Source organism: Corapipo altera, unplaced genomic scaffold (assembly GCF_003945725.1).
Source record: "Corapipo altera isolate COAL_440 unplaced genomic scaffold, ASM394572v1 62, whole genome shotgun sequence".
Classification (NCBI taxonomy): Eukaryota; Metazoa; Chordata; class Aves; order Passeriformes; family Pipridae; genus Corapipo; species Corapipo altera.
In genome coordinates, this window is record NW_020884894.1 from 5,293,777 (window position 1) to 5,320,500 (window position 26,724).

A 26,724-nucleotide genomic window follows, 5' to 3' on the forward strand; every position below is an offset into this window, starting at 1 on the left:
CTTCAGAGCAGTAGAATGAAATGTGCAGACACAGGCAAAGTCCAGCTTATGCCACGTTCCTCCAAACAAAGAGGGAACAAAACCCAGGACAGAACAGAAGTGAGAGCAGGGACAACTGTGCGTGGGAACGTGTGTGTGGGCCCGAACTCGGAGCCACATCTGTCTGCCAGCTGTGTGCAGATGTTTGAGTGAGTGTGGGACTCCATCCATGCACAGCGTGTGGGAATGTGGAGTGGTCTTTCCTTGTGAAAAGCCTGTGGAAAGAGCTTGCCCGAGTCAGTTTTGGAGTTTTAAATTCATGTTTTAGGGCATATTGGTGCTCTCATGTCCTTAAGTGTCATCCATACACTCACAGTGTCCATCAGACTCCGTTGAGTAACTCTCATCTCTTAAGGCACCATCATGCATATAGAGATTTCTCACCATATATTTATATATTTATCCCTGAGAAGTTCATGCCCTGTTTCATGCTTATATCATGCTTTGCATTTTCAAAGTGCAGTGCAAAGCTTTTGTTGCCCTTCCATCCTCTTTTTTCACATCAACCGTGAGAAACCAGGCCATAGAGTTCAAGGGATCAGAGAACTCACACCAAGACTGTTCTGCCCCACACAGTCCCCCACGTTGTGACCCCAAACATCGGAAACTACACCCAGAAATATGGAAAATAAAGGCTGGAGAATGCAATTTGAGCTCAGAGGACCTCTGAACATCCACTTATGGAAAAAAACATGAATGATGAAGTACCAAAAAGGGGGCAACTGGAGCACAGTGTGCAGGAGGACTTTTTGCTCCCTCAGTAAAAGCCTGGTGAAAGCTTTGAGGGTTAATTTCATAAAGATGCAACTTTTTAATGTCAAAGTCCCTCTAAAATGAGTTGGAAGATCTGGCCCAGAGGAATCAGTGACCTGTAGACATGAGGAGGGGACGTGTTTTCACACACTGGTGTCCTTTTGAGGTCGAAGACCAAGAAGCAGCAGGGAGACTTCCCTGCATGTCTTTCCAGGGAACTCAGCAGAGCTCCCACATCTTACGTTGGCTGAGAAATTGCCCTGTTCACTTGACCCGGTCTCTCCGTAGTTTCTGTTCCCTTCCTGTGCATAAATATTGACACGGTGCAGCTTCAGTAGTAACTGTGATGTTTCCTGAACAAACAGAAAAACAAAGCACTGGTCCGGACGTTTATTGTCTGCAACCTCAAAATAACTTTCCCAGCTCTTCCCTTTGTGCTTCAGGGCTGTGTTTCCAAGGTCTGAGGTTCAAGTGTGGGTGGATGTTCAAAGCAAAGGATCCATCCTGCAATTCCATGGCACATACTGGATGTTTGGCATATTTTGGTTGGTGTTGAGCTGTACCTTCGTGGATATCCTCACTGGTTTGGGGCTAGGCAGTGGGTTGGAGTGATGAAAACCACCCTGCTTCCAGGTAATGTGGGGTTTTGTGGGAATTCAGGGAAAAATATAATGATTTTAGTCCTTCTGCTCCACGAGAAACAATCACAGAGGCAATTTTGATGCGCAGTGGGATGAAACTCACAGCTAAAACATGTCTTTCAACTCCTACTTACAGCGCACATGCTGGTTAGGTGCTCAAAGGAGGCATTTTCCCAGGAATTTTTCCCTGGGCTCAGCATCTGTATAAAACTCCATGACTCCATGTAAAAAACCCAAATCATTATTCCTTTCTCGCCATCAAGGGAAAAAGCAGTTGCCTGGCATCACCTTGCAGGGCTTGCCACTTCCTTTGGCTCTCCACACTGGAGACTGTCCATGATAAACCCCATTCCCAAAAGTTTGCAGCTGGAAGTGAAAATGCTTGCTCAACAACCCAGTCCCCACGGAATTCTGCTGTGGTTTATTTTTATTTTATTTTGTTTCTGCACAGAGCCTCCATGAGGTGACAGAATCATTTAGGTCGGAAAACAGCTCTGGGATCATCGAGTCCAACCTGTGGCCGATCCCCGCCTTGTCACCCAGCCCTGAGCACTGAGTGCCACGTCCAGTCATTCCTTGGACACCTCCAGGGATGGGGACTTGACCACCTCCCTGGGCAGCCCCTTCCAATGTTAAATCACCCTTTCTGTGAAGAAATTCCTCCTAGTCATAGAATCACAGAATCACAGAATATTTCGGGTTGGAAGGAACCTCTGGAGATCTTCCAGTCCAACCCCCCCTGCCAAGGCAGGGTCACCTGGAGCAGGTGACATAGGAACATGTCCAAGTGGGTTTGGAATGACTCTAGAGAGGGAGACTCCACACCCTCCCTGGGCAGCTGTTCCAGTGCACTGACACCCTCCATGGAAAGAAGTTCTTTCTCACGTTGAGGTGGAACTTCTTGTGTTTTATTTATGGCCACCGCTCCTCGTCCTGTCACTGAGCACCGCTGAAACGAGTCTGGGACCATCCCTTTGTCCAACCTGACCCGCCCCGGGCGTCGCCCGAGGCCGTGACCCTCCATGTCCCCCTCTTCCCCTCCCCTGAGGGGGGGCCATTTTGTGTGAGGGGAGGGGGCCATTTTGTGGGCTCCACGTTCTCCTCGGGGCAGGAGGAAATGGGATAGTGTCCAGGCGTGTCCGGGGAGTGCGGGAGGTGACAAGCGATGTGCGGGGCCACATTAAACCCTTTCCCGGGGCCTGCGGGGCTCATAACGCCGGGTGAGGGCAGCTGCAGCCGCAGGGCTCCCTCAGCGCTCCATCAGCGCGGCCGCTCGGTGGCCGCCATGAGTCCTCCGGGCCGGCAGAGGGCGCTGTCTCCCTTCCCCGGAGCGCCCGGCGCGGGGCTGTGAGAGGCCATCCCGGGGCCATCCCGGGTTATCCCGGGCCCATCCCGGGGCTGTCCCGGCCCCGCCGCCATGGGGAAGAAGGGGAAGCGCGACAAGAAGGGGAAGGGCGCCGAGAAGACGGCGGCGAAGATGGAGAAAAAGGTGTCCCGCCGGGCCAAGAAGGAGGAGGTGAGGGCGGGACGCCGGTGCCCCCCGGCGCTGGGGCCGCTGTGGGGGGACGGGGAGGTCGCGGGAGCAGTCTGGAAGCAAAGGAGCGAATCCAGAGGGAACCTGGGCTGTCCGGGGAAACTGTGGATCGTAGAATATATGAGCTGGAAGGGACCCATCGGGATCATCGAGTCCGACTCCCGGCCCTGCACAGGACACCCCAAGGCTCCCACCACGTGCCTGAGAGCGTTGTCCAAACGCTCCTTGAGCTTGAACTTCCAGGAGTGCCCCGTCTCTGGAAGTGTCCAAGGCCAGGTTGGACAGGGTTGGAGCCTCCTGGCCCAGTGCAAGGTGTGCCTGCCCGTGGCAGGGGGTGGAACTGGGTGATCTCTAAGGTCCCTTCCAACCCAAACCATTCTATGATTCTCTAATTCTAAGCGGCTGTAACTTGTTTAAATCCCTTGTATGTGACAGCAGGAGGAGAAGAAAATGCACTTTAGATGTCCTTCTTCCTTTCCATCCACTCCATCCTTTTCTCCCGGTATTAAAATCAAATTAAAATTTTTGTTTCACTCACTCCTAGAGTCGGGGCTTGTATTTAAGCCTCAAAACACCAACTTTGCCCTGGTCAAAGCGGGTTCTTACCGTCATAATGCAAAGTTTAAAGACATGGAAAGTGCCACTGTAGGTGTGTCCTGGCTGCAGGGAGAACTGATTCCATGCTGCAGAGGTAAAATTCCCAGATTTCAGAAATCTCTGCTTGGACCACACCTTCCAAAAGGTGAACTGAAGGGAGATGATGAGCAGTGGGGTTGTAGGAGAGACCATGGATCAGATCCTCTCCATTGCTGCAGTCCTGCTTCTGCCCTTGGACTCGTGTATCTACAGTTTGGGAGGCAGATTTTATTTTCAATTAGGTGAAGCTGAAAGGGAATAAAGATATGTGAGTTTTCTCTGGATATAAAAGAGTTTCCAGTCCATTTGAGCAATCTTTTTTTTTTTTTAAAAAAAGGGAAATCATGAGTGTGAATGCTGGTTTCCTCTGGGGTGCAGGTGCCTCTGTGCACGTCAAACAACTCATGTCTGTCTTTTTATTTCCAGGAGGATCTTGAAGCCCTGATAGCAGAATTCCAGAGTTTAGATGCTAAAAAGACCCAAGTAATTGAGTCATCCTGCCCACCCCCCTCACCCAGGTAAGAGGTTGTGTGAGGCTTTGGCTGTCACTTATAGAGCAGTTGATGGTGCTTGTAATGAAATTTATTTATGTAAAGTTATTTCCCAAGAATGGAAGGCATAGCTGATATCTGGAGTTGTAAAATATCTGATATCTAGAGTTATAAAATGTCTGATATCTGGAGTTATAAAATACCTGGTTTATTGAATCTCTGGTTAAATAAGGGACCAAAAGCACCTTTTTTGGCCTTAAAATTCACTTTTTAACTGTCTCATCAGCACAAAGGAGGTAAAGCAGGGTTGTATTACAGGGCTTTGAGGAAAAAGAAAAGTGAAGAGGAAGTTTTGGAAGGCACTTCAGGGGCAAAAAGATGAGAGAAAAGACACTTTTAACAGTGGAGGTTCACAGACTTGGGGTGTCTAGGAGAGCAATGGCAGTGGCAACTGTAGAATAATGACACAGAAAACTTGAGAGGAGACAGCCCAGTTCTGCCCCCGGTTCTGTGCCCTCATAAAACTCATTTTTGTTCTTGACACACCAGCATTAAAATTCAGGAGCTCACGTCAAAGGGAGAGTTAAATGACAGTGTAACGTGTGCTCCTAAAATAGGAGAAGGTTTCAGACAGTGACCAATTCATCTTGCTGCAAGTTTTTAAGAAGCTAATTTCTTTGGAGAAGTTTTTAGCCCTGGGGTGAACATCACAGCCAAGTAATTTGGCAGATAATGGAGAGACCTTTGTGACTGGGGGGCAGAGGTGCTGGTGGCAGCAGAGTCGAAGGCTCCAAGGTTCAGAGCTTACAGGACTTACTCATATGTTTTGTCCATCCCTGTTTTTTTTGCAGGCTGAACGGTTCCCTCTCTGCTCACCCCGAGAGAGATGAGTTGATCCTTTTTGGAGGTGAATATTTCAATGGCCAAAAAGTAATGTATACTTCCATTTTTTTCCTTCTTTATTCTACCCCCTCCCTGCCTTTTACTGTAATTTGCACGAGTCTCATTTGAAGGGAAATTTGAGGCAGGAGTCATAAAATATGGATTTGTCCCTGAATGAGAGCAAAATAGCCTTTTAATTCTGCTGTGGCTCTGTCTCATGCCTGGGCTGTTGGCAGGAAGGAGACACGCTGGAACCCATTAAGGAGTCAGAGTGATTGTCTCAGCATCAATATTTCAGGGCTTCATAATTTCTCCAGACTTAATTGTAGCCATATCTGCCCCTCATTTGTGGTAACTGTTGAAGAATCTCTTCCACTTCTCAAAACAAGATATTTCTGCACCTTTGCTGTTGGCAAGGCAGTGCCTGCCTTGGAGGTGGGAGCAGTTGCAAATATTTGCACATGGCCACTCTTGTTCCTGAATTTCTGCAAGTTGCAAGTGTTTATTGTGCTTCTGGATACAAACTGGTCTGGAAAACTCCAGCCTGACAGTGACATTTGGCTGCCTCAGGATCACCCAGTGTGATGTGCTAAACTAATTCTGCTTCCTTCACTACCTGAAGCTGTTCCTGGCCCTGGACTTCAACAACTTTAACCTGAATATATCTGTTAATCTCCAACTTCTTAAGTCTTAAGCTGTCACCAAGGGTTTGGGAAAGAACATTCCAGTCCAGTGTGTTACTCTGGAACAGTTGCTGATTCCCAATCTGGTGGAGGAGGTGGTGGTCCTCCTTCCCTGCCCAATGTGCTTTGCAATTTTCACCCCAGACTCACAGATAACCCTGTGCAGGGCTGAGCTGAGGTGGTGTTTTCTCTCCCTCTCCCACAGACGTACCTGTACAATGACTTGTACATTTACAACATCAGGAAGAACAGCTGGTCCAAACTGGAGATCCCCAACCCACCACCACGGCGATGTGCTCACCAGGTAAAGCTCTGTGTGCCGGAGCAGCAGCTGGAATTGTTCTAAAGCTGTGCTGAAGGTGATTGGGAATAGGTTTTTGATTTTTTTTCCTCCTGGGGGTTTCTTACATCCCTTCATTCTCCTTGTAATGGGCTGCCAGTGGTGCCACTTCATCTGCTCTGCTGAGGGGCCCTGTACAAGCTTGTCCAAGGTGCTTGTGCTCCCTGATCACATTCAGTGTGCAGTGAAGGTTTGGGGTTCTGTCTGTTGATTTGGCAAGACTCAAACAGGACTCAGGGGAGAAATTCTTGTTTTGAAGATGAACTCTGGTGCATTACACAGGGACCAGCTCAGCCTCCATAATCCCAGGGGGGAACTGAATTTATAAGATAGAATTTGACCAAAATGCCGTGAATGAATGGCAGAGATGCTGTGAATGATTATTTCTTTAAAGCTCACAGGCCAACTTCCATGAGTGTTGCAGACACTGCCACTCCTGGCTGGCAGGTAGAATTTGGGCTCTTTTCCACCTCTGGATATTCAGGTCACTGAATTGTGATGATGAAGATTTTAGGTTTGTTTACATTATGCGAACACCTGCACATTAGAAACTGGACCAAAGACTTGTATTTTTTGCAGGTCTTTGGCCCTCCCCAGCTGATAGATTATCTTATATTATCCAGCAAGTGCCTGGGTGACTGGTGCCTTCCAAAAACTGCCTTCCAAAAGCTGTACAGGATGTGAATGTCATTTTCCTCCCCATGGCCAAAGCTCTTTAGAGCTCCCTGGTAAGATCCAACACCCCAGTTAGGTTCATGTACCCTTGTTATGCTGCTCCCAAGTGCCAGTTTGCTCTGAGCTGTGTGTCCTTTCTTGAATTGAAAGATTCTGACTTGATTTTTGGGTTACTCTGTGTTAAGATAGAACTTGATTTCAGATGCAGAATTCCAGTAGCCAGCAGGTGGCTGTCGAGCAGCTGAATCCAAACGGAGCAGATCAGGATCTGCAGCTGGATTACAACAACAATAAAATGAGAAACCATCTGAGCAGTCCTGCTTCAGCAGTGTTTTCTGTCTCATAATTAATTATAGTTGCACAGGAGACAGTTCAGCCTCATTAGCTGACTGGTTTGTTGTCTTTCTTGTGGCTTTATTTTTAATGCACATTCTGCATTAGCTCAGAGGTGAACAGAAGTCTGGCTGGGGGTGTCATGTACATGTTTTATTTGTCATCTCTGGTCTCTGACACACAGTCCTCTAGGTTACACTGGCTTCATTACAGCTGTTCAACAGGAAGAAATTTAGGAAAAAATTCTTCCCTGTGAGGGTGGTGAGGCCCTGGCACAGGCTTCCCAGAGAAGCTGTGGCTGCCCCATCCCTGGAATTGTCCAAGGCCAGATTGGATGCGGTTTGGAGCAACCTGCTCTAGTGGAAGGTGTCCCTGCCCATGGCAGAGAGGTTAGAATAAGATGAACTTTGAGTTCTGTCTGAGCCCAAATCAGTCAAAGCTTTTATGAACAGAGCTGAGGTGACAATAGCTATGGATGGGTGTTGTCCCTTGTTCAAGGAAAAGGTTTGGTTGTGTGATGAATTCCAAGCCACCTCTTGAAAAGATCACACGCAAGGATGAGCAGGCTGTTGGATGTACCTTCCCCTTAAGCTTTAAGCACCTGATAGCCATGAAAATCAGGCATTTGTCCCTTTTGTTTAGGTAACTTCATGTTCCCACAAATCCTGCCTAAAAGCACACAGCGGATTTTCTCCTGTGTTTTATCGTTGCATGTATAGGCTGGTTTATGTCAGGGCATGGCCATGTGTGATGCTAAAAATCTTGTTTGCTGGGAGAGAGAGGGAATGAAGGCCTAGTGAGTAGAAAGATTATCCCAGTGTTGATCCGTGATGGGTACCTTGGAAAAAACACAGAGGGAAGATGTTTATAGTGTAAATAAACACAGAGTTACAGAGTTCCCACTCAAGGAAGAAATCTGCACAACCACCTAATTTCTTTTTTGGGATTCCTTCCTTCTTCCTTAGTCCTTAACAGTTAATTTTAATGAAGTAGAGTCTTGCTCTCCTTCCTGCTTTTAACTGGCAGTTTGCATCCCAAAGGTGTTTTGGTGCTGCTCTGTGCAAAACAAATGCAAAACCCCCTCTCTTTGATACTCCTCTCTCTGTACTGCCCCAATCAAAGCAGTAACAGTCTTCTCTTGTCCAAATGCTGCACATTTCCTCCTGTGCTTTGAGTTTTTTTGGTTGGTTGGGTTTTTTTTGTTTGTTTTTGAACAGAGATTTGAACAATTGTTAAACTAATCCCAAGATGCTTCCTAGGAAACTTTGAACTTGGAGAAGTGGGAAGAGCCCAGCTCCTTGGCCAGCTTTCCTTTCCCATAGGGAAGGTGTGCTAAACAACGAGTAACTTGGATTTTAAATTCTCCTTCCTTCAGCCCCAGTAAGCTGCTGTTGTCCAACAAGGCAGCTGATTGAAAACTGATAAACTTCTCCTGGGTCTGGTTCCTGAAGCCTTGTCTGATCCAGCTTTTCTTTCTCCTGGCAGGCGGCTGTGGTGCCCACAGCTGGGGGGCAGCTGTGGATTTTTGGAGGGGAGTTTGCATCTCCCAACGGGGAGCAGTTCTATCACTACAAGGATCTCTGGGTCCTGCACTTGGCTACCAAGACCTGGGAGCAGATCAAGTAAGTGCTGGGCCCTCTTGTCTAGACTTTTACCATGAAAGGTTGGACCAGATGATCCTTGAGGTCCCTTCCAGCCTGGTGTTCAGTCTTTGATATTGTCCTCCCAACCTTGGTGAGTGTAATGTCCAACTTCAAAACAGTTCTTGTTGCTTCATCTTCCTGGGCTGTTCAAAACCAATGCAAGGATCTCCCAGTTTTAACATGCCTTGAGAAAACAGTTTGTGTCTCTCCACAGAGCCAGCTTTGCTCCTCGTAACTGGCCTTTGCTGCCTCGAGATTCCTTGGGATAAACAAGCCATTAATTCAGACCTGTCAAAAGTGAAGAGGTGCCAAAAGTAGTTTTGACAGCAGTGAAGGTGTAAATACCTTCTGTGGAACTGGCCTGAAGTTCCTTCTAATGTTTCCTCAGCCTTTGGCTTCTCACTTTTCCTGTTCATGGTTATGTGTGCATGAGAGAAGAGGAGTTCTGGTGTACCATCCAGAGAACTGAGGCAGGACATACGGCTTTCATTCTGACTTGGGCATTGACTTCCTCCTGGGCTTGGGGATTGTCTTGCCTGTGGGATCAGTCAGAGCACAGTTTTATCTGTGCAGCTGATATTTGAGATGCGCTGGCGAAAGCAGCAGCTTTTGATCACTTGCTTATCTGCTGTTTGACCTGTTGAGCTCCTGCTTAGGAGCTCCATGTCCTTCCTTCACGTGGGAAACCCTAAATCTGCCCAGGTTGTCACTTTTCACCCCATTTACAGAGTGTGCTGTTGTCTGTGTCTCCTCTTGCACAGTAATTGAGGATGGTTTAGGATGAGCTGTGCAGAGATGGATACCCTGGCTCTGCCTTGGCACTGCCCGAGGCCACACAGTGAGTCATTGTGCCTGTCTTACCTTTTTCCCTCTCCCTGCAAAATGGGAGCATTGATCCTGCCTGACAAGGGACAACTGGGAGTTTTAATTTTACTGTTGTTGATGTAGCACTGGAGGGACTCTGGTGTGGAAGGTGCAGGGGGGTATAGAGAGCAAACACCCCAGGGAGTCCAAAACAGGCAGGTTTTGGAGAATGCTTCACAGTACAGGATCCCATGCTCTGCAGAAATCCAGGGATTGTCTTTTTGAGTAGCTCTGGGAGGCTGAGGGAAAACTATTTGATTCACCGATGCCCCAGTGTGGTTCTGAAAGCACCTGGGATTTTCCCTGTTGCAGGAAGCCAGGTTTACTCTGGTCTTGGAGAAGTGGAGGTAAGAGAAACCCTCCAGAATTATGGAAGGCTCTTAAAGAAGTGCAAAGATTAAAAAGACTTGTCACTGTGCAGACTGAGCTGCCTGTTGTTGGAAGGCAGAATCTGATGTAATTGCTGTCACTGTCCCTCCCAGCTCCCCCAAAATAACTGCTGATCCCTGCTCAACCTCAGCCAAACAAAGGGGATGAACTCCAATGTGTTACATCCCCACCAGTCTCATGTGACCAGGAGGAGGAAGTGATGCTCTCCATCCATGCTGGGAGAAAGGGTTGACTTTTCAACCAAACTCTTGATTGGAAAATCCTCACTGGAGAGCAGTGGTGACATCCAGCTGCAGGGAGAGCGAGGGCTGGAGATGGACTGGGTTTTGTGAGCCATTGGAGAATCCAGATGAGGCTTTGTTGGCTCCACCACTGATGGTAGAGGTTTTCCTCTCACGCAGAGCTGATTTAGGGTTTCCTACTCCCCAGACTAAGGCTGCAGGATCTGACCTGCCTGGGAGGAGGAAATGAGGTGGGTATGAGGCTCTGCTCATCCTGCACCTTATCTCGCCTGGAAGAGCAGCCTGAAGTGTAACTCACCCTGCCACAGCACAGCCCTGGAGCTGAGGATGAAGTCTGCGTGTCCTGGGAGCTGCAGGATGCCCTCAGCATTCCCAGGCCTCAGCTGGATTAAAACCAAGAGATTTTGTTGTACTGGGCTGTTCCAGGTGGTGAGGAGAGAGCCAGGTGGGCAAAGTGAGCTCCCATTCCCACCTTGGAGCAAGTTGGAGATACCACAGTCTTTGAGCCACCCAGAGCTGTCCTTCATCCCAGGTACTGTCACGTGTCCCCTTGGCTGCCACGCCACAGTGGGAGGAGGCATTTGCAGACATCGATGCCTCATTGTTTCCTAGTAGATAAAAGCTGGACATTTTCTAAGTGAGCATCATAAATTACATGGGTGGAAGTGCCCTGGGGAGATGATCTCCTCTCTCTCCCTGCCTTGTGCAGGATCTGCTCCATTTGAGCTTCCTGACGTGTTTGGGTGGACGTCTGTTTCTCAGCCTTGCTGGAATTTTGGGAACGCCCGTGCCCTGGTCCCAGGGTTGGAATCAAGCAAGGCACATCTCCCCATCCTCGGGCAGAGCTCCAGGAGCTGCATTAATGAGGCAGCTGGTGGAGGAGCCTGGGAGGGGATGGCTTTGTTTTAATCCTAACCTGGCTGAGCGTGAAAATCAACTCTCTGCTGCCTCTTTGCTTTTCCATATGGCATCTTGATTACAGTCTGCTTGGAAAGGGGAAAGGGCAGACATGACTTGTACAAGAGATTTTTTTTCCCCTATTTCCTTTAAAACTATGATCATAACACCTGCTGCATTTCACTTCCTTCAGCATTTTGCTTTTCTTCCTGCTGTTGTGTTTCCAGAGAGGTTTCTCATGGGTGTCTGAAGTCAAGCACTTGCTTATTTTGGATTGCCATTAACCTGGGATGAGTGGTGACAGTGAGGGTCAGCTTGGGGGATAGTGATATTGGGAGAGTGAACATATTTGGGAACATAAATGGAAGGGGCAGCTTGTATAGGTTTGTTGGATCATGGTGGGGAACCATCCCTGCTACAACAAGCCTTCACAGCAGGCCATGCAATAATTCCATGTATCCAGTGTGGTAGCAGTGTTACCTGAATAAATACCAGGCAATAGACATTTGAGGTACAGGCTTGTATTGGGTAAACTCAGTTGGTTTGGAAGATGTCATTTTAGTGCAAATAATGGAGTAACAATTAATTATTCATTAAGAAATGTCTGGACAAGAGAGACAAAATTTCTGTTCCTGTTCTCCTGGGAAGGGTCACGTGTGCCCTGGTTCAGGTGGATTTGATGTGTTTTTTTGTTGGATTGAATAGCCAAGATGACCCTGCTGGGACCTAAACTTGCAGTTCTAGGAAATCTAGTTATTCCAGCCCCACAGTTTGGATTTCAGAGAGTTATATTCTCCTTCCTGGCCTACAGTTCATGCCACAGACCATCTTGGTGCCGGGAGAGCCTTGACTGTAAAACCCTTCTGAAGAGAAAACCTTGAATAACTGTGAATAACATCCCTGTGCTGTGTCTGCTGGCAAAGTGGAGCTCCATTTTCTCCTAGCACAGAGCAGAGTGGTGTCAGGCTGCTTGACAGAGTTAAAAGTTGCTATATTTAGCAAGATGGAGCTGTATTTCCTTGCATTTTGCATGTACAGAGATGATCCAAACACAACAAATCCCAGCCCGTTAGAAGCCGTGCCAGCAGCTGACTTTGACTTAGTGGAGCCACCTTATCTTGTGTGTGATGCAGGAGGTTTCCTCAGTCCATGAACTGTTTGTTACTCTGCCTTAGAGCAGCAATATTTTAACCTAATTGCCTCATTCCTTCCTGGAGAGAACATCCTCACTCAGCTCTGCGTGGCCCAGAGAAGAGGAGACAGGGAGCATCACTGGGCTTGGGAACTGGCAGATCCCTCCTCTAGAATTCTTTGTCTTGATTCTGAGCCCGTGCAGCTCCCTTCCCTTTAATTCTGGAATGTTAATGATCCTTCCTGTACCACTTTGGTGAGATGTGGTGCTATAAATATCCCGGGGTAGCGTTTCACTGGCGTATGTTTAACGGTGTTTGCAGAGAGAACTGGAGCAGTCACTGCAGAGCAGGAGGACTCTCAGCACGGGTTTGTGGCTGATTGATGCCTCTTCCTGCTCTCCTGCTCTCACCAGAAAGATCAGGCCCTGCCACATGAGGTATAAAAGGGTGTTTTGGTGTAAGTCAAGTAGATCGTCAAACCAGAAACCTTGTGAGCTTGTTCTTTGGTAGATCAGGATGTGCAACTGTTGGTTGACTTCCCAGGGGATTTGAATTGAGGATTTTGTCCCTTGTGACACTTCTTGCATTCTCTTCTGCCCTTCCCACCCGAGTGTGCAAACACAGTGTACACAGTGACCCCAACCCGTGTGCATTCACAAGTGTGAACCCTGAACACAAATCCTGAGCTGCAGCTTCCTCGAGAACCGGAGGGTAAAAGTGCTTTGTCCTGGAGTTCCCCTTTGATGGGATGTTCTCTGCAACATCCCTTTTATTAGTATTGAACATTTCCAAGATTTCACCTGAGCACCCTCTGAATGAAGGAATGAATGGAAAGGTAAACTGTGCAGTTCTGTAGCTACTGGGACATGGAATTCTGGAATCCGGAGGCTGAATTCAGTTTCTGGTAGGTTACTATAAATCCCAGAGTAACTCCACAAGCAAAAGCAAATTCCTTATGGAGCAGGTCTTATCAGACTCATGCTCTACATGGGTAGAGCCAGTCCTTATCCAGACTTTTAATCTATTTTTAAAAAAATCTGGAGAATTTACAGCTCCCTCCCACACGTCTGCTTTCCAGTGTCAACCCCATGAAGTAGAGCATTAATCATAAAGCCTGGGAAAACATTTCCAAAATGCTTGTTTTGGACCACGAGCAACAATACAGGTAAAAGGGGACAGTTTGCAATTGGGAAACAAGTCTTGGAGTTTGCAGGAAGGTCCTAGAGTTGCAATGAGGTCCTGTCTGACTGTGCCATTTGTCTGTGACTTTGAGTTAATTGTACTTTTGTGGCAACTTGTTTATTAAAACACACACATCAATGAACAAACCTTTCATTGTTCAGAATTGATTTTTAACTTGGAGGAAACCTGTCTGAGAAATATGCCACAAGATACTCTTCTGAGAACAAGATTTGTTGTTCATGTTGGTTTTTAATTCCTTCTCTCCTTAAAAGAAACAGAAAGATTGTTTAAAAGGTGCCATCCTTCGGAATAATAATGTGGGAGCTTTGTTACAGAAAGAGAAAATAATGATTTCAGATCTTGATGAAATTAATTCTGGAGGTGCTGTTCTGCAGGGGGATACTTAAAAACTCTGTGAATGCCTGGAAAACCCAACTCTCTGTTAGAATAAAGACTCCAAGCAATCAATATTAATTCAGTCTTCCCCAAATGCTACTGTTCTGCTTGGAGTTTCTCATTATGACTGGTGTGAGGTTGTCATTTTCGGTGGTGAATAAGGGCCCTCATTTTCTCTCTCCCCAGAAATCCATCACCACAATTCCCAGCTCCCTGCTGCCACTTCAAGTGTGGCAGGAGGGTTGTGGCTTTAGGTTTTGCAGCTTTTTTAACTTCTTTATTTAGGCCCTGATTGTGCAATCACTTAATACACGTTAATGCTGCGTGTTTGGGGAGTCTTGCTGGGTTCAGTGGTGCCAACTGTGTGCACTTGGGAGACTCCTCAGGGAGTGAAAATGGGATGGATTAATCCATGGGGGCAGAGAACAGACACAGCAAAACCCTGTTTTCCCTGCAGTTTGGCCCATAGTTGCCTTTGTTTTGCAAGTTCCTGAAGTACTTTTTGCTCCCTCTGGGAAGATGCTCAAGGCTGTGGGTGAACATGAAGGAAGGTGCATCCTTGTTCCCCTCAGGAATGGCGTGTCCAGCTGCCCAGCTTCCTGGGAGCCTTTGGATGTGACAGATGGGGGGGTGTTGCTCGTTTCTGGAAATGGAAACAGCACATTTAACTGAAAGGTCAGGACGGCTTGAAGAGCAGAACGGTGATGTGTGGCTGCTTTTTAGTGTGTGGGATCATAGAATGAATCATAGTCATGGAATGGTTTGGGTTGGAAGAGACCTTAAAGCTCATCCACCTTCCACTGTCCCAGGTTACACCAAGCCCCATCCAACCTGGCCTTGGACACTTCCAGGGATGGGGCAGCCACAGCTTCTCTGGGCAACCTGTGCCAGGGCCTCACCACCTTCACAGGGAAGGATTCCTTCCCAATATCCCATCTAACCTTACTCTCCTTCAGTAGGATAAGATAATAATGATGACTTGTTTTGCTGCAGTGCCTTTGGTTTTGAGTGATTTATAAAGTCTTTTCACTAGTTTGGTGTTACATCCTAAGTGCAGGTGGATGAGTGAAGGTGTTATGGGTACATGATTGCCTGAGATACTGAAGGAAGGTGGATGTCAGAGCCAGTCTCTGGCTCTTGGTGCTTGGAGAAAACATCTCTTGTTTGGAGTGTCTTTCTTGCAGTTGTGCAAGTTGACTGCTATTCATTAAACTCTCCTGAAAAATTAGCTCCTGACTCATAGCAGAAGAGACTTTACTGTTAGGGACTAGCTGGCTTATCTAGGAATAAAATTGCCTATGTTGCAAATCCCAAGAGTTCCTGGAAGAGCACACACACTGTTCTGGAGAACAACAAACAGATACTAAGGCAGTGAAGTTCCCCGTGGTTTCCCATTCCAGGAGAAGCTGAACTCAGCCAGCTCAGCTGCTAGTTACTTCAATAAAAATGGACTGATTCACTAACAGGAAAGGGAATTTTGCTGATAAGTGGAATTTCTTTGTGTTTCAGGGCATCAGGAGGCCCCTCTGGGCGAAGTGGACATAGAATGGTTGCATGCAAAAGGCAGCTGATCATCTTTGGGGGTTTCCATGAGAGTGCCAGGTGGGTCACTGGTATAGCTGGGGTTTGAATTCTCTGTGAAACAGGCAACAGAATTTCACCAGCAACAGAAATCTGGGTGTTAAAGGAAGGATTATTCTCAGCAGGGCTGTTACTGACTGGACTTCATGTTAGAAAGACAAGTGTTGTTGATTTGGAGTCTTCATGAGAAATCGTTCTACCACTGCTGATCACTGCGGTAGCTTCCCATCCTTGTACCTAAAGCCCAATACAGCCCTTTTAGCCTCTAAATCTTGTCAGAGCCTTGTCTTCTAGAAATATCTTCTCCAGTAGGCTCGCCCATGTTACATGAGATCACAGCTCTGTTGTCATGGGGACTGTTAGGAGGTCTGTCCTAAGTGGTGACCATTACAAAAAGCTGTGCTGTGCCCTTTGCTCTCCCCAGGGATTACATCTACTACAATGATGTGTATGCCTTCAACCTGGACTCCTTCACCTGGAGCAAGCTGGCTCCAGCAGGGATTGGGCCTGCTCCAAGATCCGGGTGTCAAATGACTGCCAGTCCTGAGGGCGGCGTAATCATCTACGGAGGCTACTCCAAACAGGTAGGGGAGACTTTGGGGTAAGTCAGACTGTTCATCCACAGCCTGAGAACCAAAAGAGGCACTTTGTCTTCTCATTGTGCCTTCATACAGCTCTGTGCTGATTGAGGGGTTAATCTTGGTCAAAAATTAATCTTATATTTTCCCTGCTGTTCTAATCCATCATGAGGAGTTGATATAACAGAGGTGAGAATAAGCAACAGTGGTGGTTGCTGCCAACTTAAAACATTCTCAGGTAGTACTCATTTGTGTTCCAGCACTGGCAGGTTAAAAGCAGGAGTTGCCAGGAAACTTGTGCTTTCTTCCATCAGTGAGAGGTGAGGGAGCAGCACTGGTTTGCAAACTCAGTAAGCCAGAGAAGACTTTTGATGAGCACCAGGCTCCCTCTGCTCTGCTCCTCGGCCTGTTAATCACAGTAATTTACACCCTTCAGCCCTTCAGCCACGTACCCTCATTGCCCAAGGATCCCTGTCTCCATGCTGGGCAGCAGGAAGTAATATTTCATTGAGCAAAAGGCTCCTGCAAAAGCTTTTCATGTTGCAAGTGCAGACAGAAGCCCCGGATCCTGCTGCTCCCGTCTCCGTGGAATGGCAGCGCTTCCAGCAGCGCGTTGCTGGGGGAGGAGGACGCCTTGTTCTTCTGGTGGGAATAAATGAACAAAGGAGGAAAGCAGGGAAAGGGGAGAGAAGGGACTCAGTCTGTCTGTATATTTAGAAGCGTTTGTGCCTCCTCAGGGCCTGTGCTTTGGGCTCTGTCTCATCAGATGTGCATTTGATTAAATGGCAGTAACAACACAGAGGCATTTTCTACCTGAAAGGGCTTTGTCCTGTTCCATTCTCTGTCGTGTTCCCTCACTCTCGAGGGTGGGAAGGAAGTTTGAGCCTGCATGCTCTGCTGGATGTGGATCTCCTGGCTACTGACAGCTGGATTTCAAGTGCTCACTGAGCCCCATGGAAGTATAAAAGTTGAGGTGTGTTTGCAGTTGTTCTGTTCCACTTCACGAAGGTGGGCTCTGCCACTGCTCTGGGTTGCTCATACAAATGAAATGGAAGGGATGGGGGGATGCAAAGCTGCCCTCAGCCTTTTGCAGGGCACTGGGCAAGGATAAGAGCTGGGGGAAGTTGCTCTATGGGTTGGAGAACAGCTTCGAGATTAAAACAGCCACCCATGTTAGGAATCTACTTCCTTAGTAGTTTAGAGAGGTCAGTGTGCTTCTCTCTGATGGGCCATTCGTGACAGACTCTGCTTTTGTAGCACAAACTGGCTAAAGCACTGGACAGAATTTTCTCTACAGCTTTCTGGAGCTGCAAAGGCAAAAAACCTTTAGCATGCTCTTGAAAATTAAATTCAGCAGGATATAGCCCCTCTAGGAGAGACACGATTTCATTAATGTGTGGCTGTTTAATTCTTATTGTATCTTTGCTTATATTGTGGAGCTGAGTGTCTGGGTTTGCTTTAAGGTGGAGGAAGTGTGTTTGGTTTGTGTGCCTGCCTGGGGAACTCTTGGGAGAAATCTGAGGTAGACATGGAGGAAAGAATATTTAATTGGAGTTGGGCAGGTACCAGAGAAGACCCTTTCCTTGTCTCCAGCTACAGAGGCAGATACTCCATTCGGGAGTGCTGTGAAGACATTTTGAGGCATATGAAGACATTTTTGCATGTGCAGTCAGGCAAGTGTCCAAGCAAAGCACCATTCACCAAGTCATACATGAATTCTAATAAGAGGCAGGACTAAGTTGCTCACGTGCTGTAAACCAGGGGCAGATTTATGTGGAAGCCTCCTGAGGCCAGAGCTGTTCCAGGCTTTTATGTGGTGGGGATTGATTTGAAGGGAAGAGGAGGGAAAATCCTGATTTTAATATGGACATAATGTGGGTGTCCCATTGCTGGAGGACGATTGTGATGTGACAGGGCTGTGTCCTGTGACAGGCAAGGAGCTGGGAAGGCACAAACAGAGATTTGGTCCCTGCTTTGATTTTCTGGACTTGGAGAACTGAATGTGGAAAGTCTGTTTTCAGTAATGTCTGTCAGTCCAGGCCATGTTGCTGAATTTCCTTCATGTGACCTGAATAAGAAAGTTTCTTTCATGGCTGGGAAAACAGAGGCAGAAAAGATGAAGTGACTGGTTTAAGGCAATCCAGGACCAGGACCTTGGTCCCCAGACATGCCTTTGCTGTGCCTGCCACTGGATTTTGCTGACTAAGTGGTGACAAACCAGGGTGAAAAAGGAGCTTCACAACCCTGAGTGTGACTAACTTGAGATGTTGGTGCCTCATATTTTAAAATGCAGGATTCTTGGCACAATAGTTCATCTGTTTCATCTTCAGCCTAGAAATGATAAGACAATTTCTGTGATCTCCTACAGAAAGGGATGCTGTGGGTGTTGTTGGCTCTGCCTAAAACAAACCTCAGGATCCCACAAGGAGCTCAGCCTTGCTCTCCTGCTGATCTGAAAGATGTCCTCTCCCATTTCTAGTGCTGGGGCTGGGGTTTGCTGCAGCAAGCTGCATTTTTGGCTGTGTGAAGCACCGAGCCCTCTCCATTGCTAGGCAACGTGAGCACAGCGAGCCTGACTGGCACCGAAGGGCTGGAGCTGATGCTGCTCCACCTTGCAGGTGCAGCCTCCAAGCCATGTGTGTGCAAGGCTTTGGGATGCCAAAGATGATCAGCTTGTGGGGATTTTTTGCTGTTGTTTTGGGGTGTTTTGGGTTTTTTTCATGGCAGTCATTGCAAAGCTGAAGTGGGTTCTGCTGGTAGATTGCTTGTGGCAGGGATCAAGTGTTTGCCTGAATTGCAAGGTCTGGTGGGACTGGCTCCCTCTGTAGCTCTGCCTGCTAAAGATTTCTGCTAATTGGATGTATTTTACCACTGTTGATCTCATATCAGACATGTTTAGCATGTTATACATGGAGAATCCTGATTCCACTTCTCGAGCTCTCTGTGTCTCGGTTTCCTTGCTGTCTTTTTAGCTGGATTTTTTTAGCTAATACCTGTAAAGCTCTTGTAACTTCCAACTGCACCTGTATGTGCAAGCAGTAGGCTGTGGATATCCAAGCCAGTTTTGTGCTGGAAAGCAAACATCTGAAACTTCAAGGCAGGAAGGACAGTGGGGGAACAGGAGCCTCTTGTGACTGACAGGATTTGCTCGGGGCATGGGGGTGTCCTGGGTGTTGTGAGGGGGTTGATCTCTCCAGCAGCTGGTGAAGTGTCTGCTTAGAGCCAGTGTGAGCTGAGGAAAACAGGCATCTCTTTGACAACAAATAACTAACTCCCACTCCACCTCATTGGGGTTTTCTGAGCCCAGGGAGCTTTGTCATGTTGCATACGCAGCGTGTTTACTACAGGGATCCCTGTGGTGTTCAGGAGAAAAATAATGCAGTTTTTCCACACAGCTTGTATGATAGTGAAGCAACTGCTCTGCCAGTGTTCATTCCCCTTCTTTTCGTGCAGACACTGCTCATCCTGATGTGCTCCTCACACTTGACCTGTGTGTGCCCTGCACGTGGGAATGTGGGCTCTGTCCAGCATTTCAGGACAAACTGCAGCTGGCCTGGGATTGGGGAGGACAGAACTCCCATTCCTGTTGTCCTTGCCAGACACTCTGCCAGATGTGAAGCCTCTGCCCATCCATCCCTGACAGCTCTTAGCTCAGGTGAGCCTTGTAAGGGTGTTTAAAGTGAGGGACAGACTAAAAAGCTGCTGTATTTGAGCTGTCCACAGCCTGCAGTGACTTCTGCTGCTCCTGGCCCGTGTGACAGACACAGAAGTGTGACTTGGCCAGAGCGTGGCACTTGCTCAGCACAGTGACTCACAGCCCTCTGAACTCAAAAGTGCCACAATACCTGCTCTGCCAGGCTGTGAAGGGTATATTCCATAAATCAGCACCTTTTCTAGAGGGTATTTCTGTCCCTTCCTACCCTGGCAGCTCTCTCAAGGGTCTGTTCACACTCCCAGCCCCTCCAACCATGTCTCCAACTCCAGAGCTCTTCCAGCCATGCCTCAGAACCACTCACCTGTGCAAAAAATGCTTTGTTTTCCACAGGCAGTGGCTGTGGGAGTTTTCCACCGCTGTTTAACCCCTTATTCAGAAAATAGGGCTGTCCCTAGTGCTTGTTCCTTAGAGGTTTCCTGTCCCTGTAGGCCTGATGTCCTGTTGCTCAAGGACAGCAGGTGGAACAGCGGAGTTGTTGACTTTGTGGGAGTGGTTGCACAGAATGAGATCTCTCCAGGGTGGATATTCTGTCCTGAAGAGTGTGTGTCTATCACTTCACTCATTATGTGTGTGTGGACATGTAGCCCAGCCCCAAACTGAGAGATTTCCCCAGTCAGCCCTTCAGGCAGACCCTGCTCCTTAAATGAACTGCAGCTTCCTTCTTGCTGCTCTGTGAGCAGATTTCTCCTGTTCCTCCATCACTTCACCATCAGCCTTCCCTGAGGCTCCTCAGCATCATCCACATCACAGCATCATCGTGCAGTGCCTCAAACACACTTTCCTCTCTTTTCCTGAAGAATTTAATACCATTCCCAAGAATTGGATACCAGGCTGTGCAGCAGCACCACAGCAGACCCTGCAGTAACAAAACCTGTCAGGTGCAAGGCACAGGTGTGGAGCGAGAACAGCCAGTGCTGTGCTGTTGTGTTCTCAGGTGCACCCTGCTGCTCATCTGCCTGAGGACTGGACCCTGGGATCCACTGCTGGATCCTGGAAGCAGCAACACAGCAATGCTATCGCCCCAGGAGGAAGGGAATTACAAGGAAGTGCGGGCTGTGCATGAAGGATGGGTGGATAATGGCATTATTGAAAGAGCTCCTGCAGTGGTGTGGCAGAGCTGCCTTCAGTGCTGCGTGTGGCTCTGAGCAGTGGGACACAGGGCTTACAGAGAGGAGGGAGGAAAATCCCATTTAAGGGGATGCATTTATTTGCCTCAGCTGAGGTTTGATCCTGCCTTCAGCAGGACTGGGAGTGGGGTTTCTGTTTGTGCTTAGGAGAAGAAAACCTGTTGCTCAGGGCTCTGTGGGACCCTAGAGGCCAGAGGTGTGAGCTGCAGGCAGGCTGTGGTGCAGAGCTGTCACCTCTGCCTGTCCTGAGGTGGGGTGGGGGTGGTGACAGAACTGACAATCTGTGTATTGGTCACAACTCTGGACTAAATTTGGGCCTTGCAGATGAGACAGAACAGATGCTCCAAACTTCTGCTCAACGTCCCCGTGGAAAGTTGTCATGTGCCACTTTGGGGAGTAGGATTCTTCTCCCTTTACAGCTGGAGAAGACACAAGGTGCTCTCCTTGAGAGCATCTGATCCTGTCTGTGGCAGAGTAGAAGGCAGGGCCTTGGGTATTCTGTTTCCTTTGTGCTGATCATCCTTCCTTCCTTCCTTCTGTTGTAAAGCAGTTGGTTTTAATCCTCTGGGGCAATTTATTGCTGCTATCTGGGTGCCAAATTCCTGCCCCTAAACTGCATCCCTTAGTCTTCATGCATCCACAAGTCCCAGGTCTGTGCTGCAGCCTGGAGAGCCTTTCCTGGCTGTCACAGGAAGTTCCTGGTTTGAACCCAGTGGTTCAGACCAGGATACTCCAGGGCCACACCGTGGCCTCCTGAGTGGCTTCTCCTTGCCCAGTCCCAGTGTTTGCATTTTCAGTTGGACCTCCTATGATTTTTTCCCTGAGCATCCCTGTGTTTGCCTTCCCTGCAGAGAATTAAGAAGGATGTTGACAAGGGCACCCTGCACACGGATATGTTCCTGCTGAAGGCTGAAGGAGTGGGCAAGGAGGAAGGTGAGCGCTGTGGGCTGTGCTGGAAGTGATGCTGCAGGACTGGCAATGCAAATCCTCTCCCTTCCTTTGAATAACACACCAAAAAACCCCAGGCCCTGAACAAAATTTCCCTCTCAGTGGAAAGCTCTGCCCTAGTGTTTGCTCTGGGGGTAAACACAGCAGATGAGTTGATGTAGATGTTTTTTCTTCCCAGGAGTAACTCAGTGCATTTGTGCTCTGACTGTAGCTTAAAATGAAGGGAAGGGTGAAGGAACAGCAGTTTCAGGAGCATGTAGGAGGAATTACGTTCTCCTTGTGTGCTGGAGAAGGAAGATGGACCATCACACATGCAGAATTTTGAAAGGAAATGGGAAGTAGGTGCCTGTTGCTGCAGCAGTGTTTCTATCCCCTTATCCCAGTCTGTTTTACAGCCTGGAAGGATGAGGTTCCAGGGGAGCTAGAGGCTGGAAGGAGTTGTGGTTCTCAGCTCCAGGTGACTTTGTTTCAGAGCTGTGTAATGTTTTACTCCAATGCAGTGAAACACTGGGAATGGGAGCAGGGTGAGAACCTGGCAGAGCTCTGGAGGAAGGCTGGGATATTCTTTTTGTCAGACAATCACTTCTAGCTCACAGCATCCTCTCTGTTGACACCTCCTGGAATACTCTGAGATGGAGTGGAGGGTCTCCAGACTCCTTGCATAAGTGAGAAGCTCTGGCCTGCACCGGCAGCCTCAGGAAAAACTACAAGGAAAGATATTTTAGGAATTTTTTTTGGTTTGTATGTGGGAGGGAATTAAAACAACATTTCAAAATTCCTACTTCTGGGACATTTTGATCACTCCTTTTCTGTTTCACAACAGAAAATCTTTGGAATTTCAGAATTTTCCTGGGGTGGGTTGTCCCTGGCTGGACTCCAGGTACCTTCCAAAGCTTCTCTATCCCTCCCCTCCTCAATTGGGCAAGAGGGAGAGAACCAAAAAAAGGCTCGTGGGTTGGGATGAGGGCAGGGAGAGATCACTCACACTTTTCCCATGGGTCCCTTCCATAGGTACAATCCTTGAGGAACAGACTGCTTCAGAGTGGGTCACTGGTTGCTTTGTCTTGGAATGTACCCAGAAATAGGAATTCCATCATTTTCCTTATTATAGAGAGCATTTTGTCCTTGACTGAGGGAATGGGACAATTTTCTTCAAGCAAAATGTCTAAAATGTTAAAATTGTGATTGATTTCTTCAATCCTGAGTGTCTGGAAGTGGGATTTGGGGAGGAGGGTTGGTCACAAACACTGTCTGGATTCCAGGCCTTCTTTGCATTATGTCCTATTTATAGTTGTATCTTGTTGAAATTGAGGTTTCTTTGGAAGCACAGGGCTTGGGCAGTGCATGTACTTCTCCCAGCCTGCATTTTAGGGATTTTCTTTAAAGTCAGAGTAGAAAGGATTAGAGCAAAAGCAGAGGGATAGAGCACAAGCCTTCTCCTGCTGCTGAGCCCTTTTTTAAAGCATGGTTGGGACTCCTTAGGATGAACTGTGCTTATTTTCAGGGTTCAGGCAGTGGTGCAAGTTGGGTAGATAAGGTGGACAGAACTGATGGAAGGTGACTGGGCTCCATGGGATAATGCAGGGAATTTTCCTGGGTGCTTGAAGGCTGTATATAATCAGACCTTGTCTGATCTCCAAAGGTGTAGCCACCTTCCAAGAGGCTCCTTGCCCCGGAATGCTCTGAAGATAGTTCTGAGAATGTCCAAAACGGGGCATTGAATTATTTTCTGGAATACTGAAGGGCCTTGGAATGCACAAATCAGTCAGGATCCTCCTTTGCTGATGCTCATATTTGCTTTTCTCCATTTCCAGAGAAGTGGACATGGAGTCGGCTCAGCCCCTCCGGAGTGAAACCCCCTCCCAGGTCCGGATTCTCCGTGGCTGTTGGTCCCGGTAACCGCTCCCTCCTTTTTGGGGGAGTGCAGGATGAGGAGGAGGAGGAGAGCCTTGAGGGGGACTTCTTCAATGATATCTATTTCTATGACATGGGGAAAAACCGCTGGTTCCCTTCCCAGCTCAAGGTCTGTATATTCACATCTGTCGGTTCATTGTCTTTCTCAGCTGAAATGTCCTTTGGGCCTCTTAGAGCTTGCATGGAAACACACTGTGTTATGGACTGCTTTGGGTTGGGAGGGACCCTAAAGCTCCACAGTTCCACCCCCTACCATGGGCAGGGACACCTTCCACTAGACCAGGTTGCTCCAAGCCCCATCTAACCTGGCCTTGGATGCTTCCAGGGGTGGAGCAATGAGCTTTCTCCCTTTAGAGGAAGCCTTTCTGGTAACTCCAGGTGTAAGAGTGCCTCAGGAGGCAATTCCCTTCCTCCAGGATTCAGGCTACTTCTGCCCCATTGTTGTGTAATGTAAAATGAAACCAAGCAGCTTGAAAACATTTATGGTTTTTTACTGGAGGATGTTTCCAGGTCAGACATGTAAGTCTGAGATAGTCCAGTAAAAGCTACTGTGTAAAGATCTTGTTGGGATCAAAACCCCTCCCTCTTTTCCCCAGTGTTGAGCTACCAGAAGAGATGAAATATTAACCTTGGCTCATAAGGACTTCAGAACTGGGGCCCTCAGCCCAACTCAGCTCTTTGATTATGTTTGAACCACTCTCAGGGGGCAAGTGAGGTGCAAAGACCTGCTTGAACTTCTTCTTCCCCCTGCCTGTTTCTGGCTTTGTTCTCAAAATGGAGAAGTCAATCACATAATAACAGGCAAACATCCACTCAGATGTTTGCTGCTGCCTTCCAAAACTGCCTGTTTTCCAACCCTTTCATGCAGTACTCCCAAGACCTGGAGTGCTGCCTGATAATGCACTGTAATTTAGCACCCAGCAATTGTTGTGATTTCAGGAAATCGTGGGTTACTCTCTCTTACTCCTGTCACAGAGTAGTGGCCTCTGTGTGTGTTTGTGGCACCTGAGAGCAGAAGAGCTGTTAGGAAACAATTCCATACCATGAATTCTCCAGGATTTCCACTGCTCCTTGTTTTAGGCTGTTAGAAGTTCATGCTGAAGTTGCACCTATCAATTGAGACCCAGAATTGTAATGAAAAATGACAGTTCTCCCTCTCCCTCCCAGCAGCATCTGTGCTACTTGTATGAAAGTGCTGTTAGGTGCACACAGTTCACACACAGTCTTCTTTCGTTCCTGTTCACAGGGACCAAAATCAGAGAAGAGGAAGCGGAGACGAGGCAGACAAGCCGAGTCAGAGGCTGCTGGAGATGAGGAGGTGGAGCAGAGACCTCCCCAGGGCCCCCTGGAGATCATCAAAGAGGTGGTGGCAGAAGATGGGACTGTCATGACCATCAAGCAGGTGATCTCTGAACCTGCAGAAGAGAAGGAAAGGTCTGAATCTGAGGAAGAGGAGGAGGAGGAAGGTGGAGCCCTGGGCCAGCAAGTGGAGCCGTGCCCACGTTCCAATGCCATGGTGGCAGTGAAACACGGGGTCCTCTACGTGTACGGGGGGATGTTCGAGGTGGGCGACCGCCAGTTCACCCTCAGTGACCTGCACAGCATCGACCTGCACAAGATGGAGGAGTGGAAGGTGCTGGTGGAGATGGATCCAAGTAAGCTCATGGTGGGATCTGTCCCCTTTGCCTTGAGTGTAGCAACACCACGCCAGGGAAAAAAACAACTATGGAGCTTCCTCAAGGGGAGGGGTGAGCCTTTGAGTGGTGGTTTTTCCTAGGCAGGAAAAAGCTTGGGAGTGTGTGATAATGCAGTGTCTTACCAGAAACCTGTCTGGTCCAGAGCTTTGCTATCACTGGTGTGTCTGCTTTGGAAACCAAGACCTGTAAACAGTATCTTTGTCCACTGGTGGCATGTGCTGTCCTGGGAAGTCCTGATGTGCCAGGCTTGTCCACTTGGCAGAGGACAGGGATGCTTCTACCTGTCCTCACCTTCTCAGGGCAGTGAGAGTGTTGGGTCCTTCAAAGCATGTGGGCGTTACCTGGGGCTATCTCTTCATACCTTAATTATCTCTGGGGTTATTTCTTTGTATTAATTATCTCTAAGGTAATCTCTTTGTACCTTAATTATCTCTTTGTACCTCTCTTCTGTTTCCCTTCTCATCCAAGAAACCCAGGAGTGGCTGGAGGAGTCGGAGTCAGATGAAGAGGATGATGATGTGGAAGGTGCAGAGGGAGGAGAAGAGGAAGAGGAGAGCTCTGAAGAGGAGAGTGAAGATGACGAAGGTAATGATTGAATTAATGCCTTCTCCATACTAATCTAAAGTACAATACCTAGTTCTGCTGCCAGCCTGGAAAGTCTCACTGGCATCCAGGTGAGTTTTCCAGCAAAAGCAAAGCTTTCATAGTATATTGCTCTTGGGATAGAAGTTTTATTGGTTACTGGTAGATTTTGAGGGTGTTACATTTGGACACACGAGCTGAAGAGTGTTCTTGGCCTGGCTGTGACCTCTCTTTGTGTTTCTCTCCCATTGCACCAGGAGAGGAGCAGCACCCAGCCGTGGAGCCTGGTGAGAATCCCGAGGAATACCTGTCCAGGACAGAGCAGTACTGGATCAAAGTGGCCCGCAGCCACATGGGCCCCGAGGCCAAGGAGAAGAAGGTGGTCAAGGTGGCTCATGCCATGGCAAAGACATTCCATGAGGATTCGGTCTAGACCGTACTGAGGCTGTTCCAGGAGTGAACAGATGTGCTGGGAGCAGTGGTCAGCCCTGCTAAACCCACCCTGATGTCCAGAAGGCATCCTGGCACTGCAGCTTTTCCCTCCTCTGAGGGCCTCTGTGCTGAGCAGCCTCCTTGCTTAGTGCTCTGGATATGCTGTTATTCCCAGGAAGGTTGTGGGAGGGTCTTGAGGAACAGGATTGCTGTCCAAGCACCTGTTCTGCTGAGGCTGGGCTATACAGTACTGACTTCTTTATGTTCTAAAGTTGTTTTGAGTCTGTCAGGACAAACTGCACATCACAATGGTTCGCTGGTCCCAAATTTCCCACCCTGACTGGGGCCAGAAAGTGTCTCCAAGGGTTTCTACAATAAACTTACTTGGCTACGTCA

General features: G+C 48.1%; 1 protein-coding gene across 1 annotated transcript; it reads left to right on the forward strand.

Moving 5' to 3' along the window:
• The first annotated feature begins 2,736 nt into the window (after window positions 1-2,736).
• KLHDC4 (kelch domain containing 4) lies at window positions 2,737-26,724 on the forward strand. Its single transcript, XM_027646911.1, has 12 exons — window positions 2,737-2,949; window positions 4,030-4,121; window positions 4,946-5,024; window positions 5,865-5,963; window positions 8,493-8,629; window positions 15,264-15,356; window positions 15,760-15,919; window positions 21,607-21,688; window positions 23,518-23,726; window positions 24,864-25,272; window positions 25,783-25,899; window positions 26,154-26,724. Exons 1-12 carry the CDS (start codon window positions 2,851-2,853, stop codon window positions 26,327-26,329), a joined length of 1,752 nt encoding a protein of 583 aa, XP_027502712.1. The 5' UTR covers window positions 2,737-2,850; the 3' UTR covers window positions 26,330-26,724.

What these genes read in the sequence shown, in the direction of transcription:
- KLHDC4 (XM_027646911.1), top strand. Translation starts at nt 2,851, where the DNA reads ATGGGGAAGAAGGGGAAGCGCGACAAGAAGGGGAAGGGCGCCGAGAAG. An exon ending in AAGACCTGGGAGCAGATCAA is followed by an intron (nt 8,630 to 15,263) that starts GTAAGTGCTGGG and finishes TTTGTGTTTCAG; the next exon opens with GGCATCAGGAGGCCCCTCTG. An exon ending in GGTTTCCATGAGAGTGCCAG is followed by an intron (nt 15,357 to 15,759) that starts GTGGGTCACTGG and finishes TGCTCTCCCCAG; the next exon opens with GGATTACATCTACTACAATG.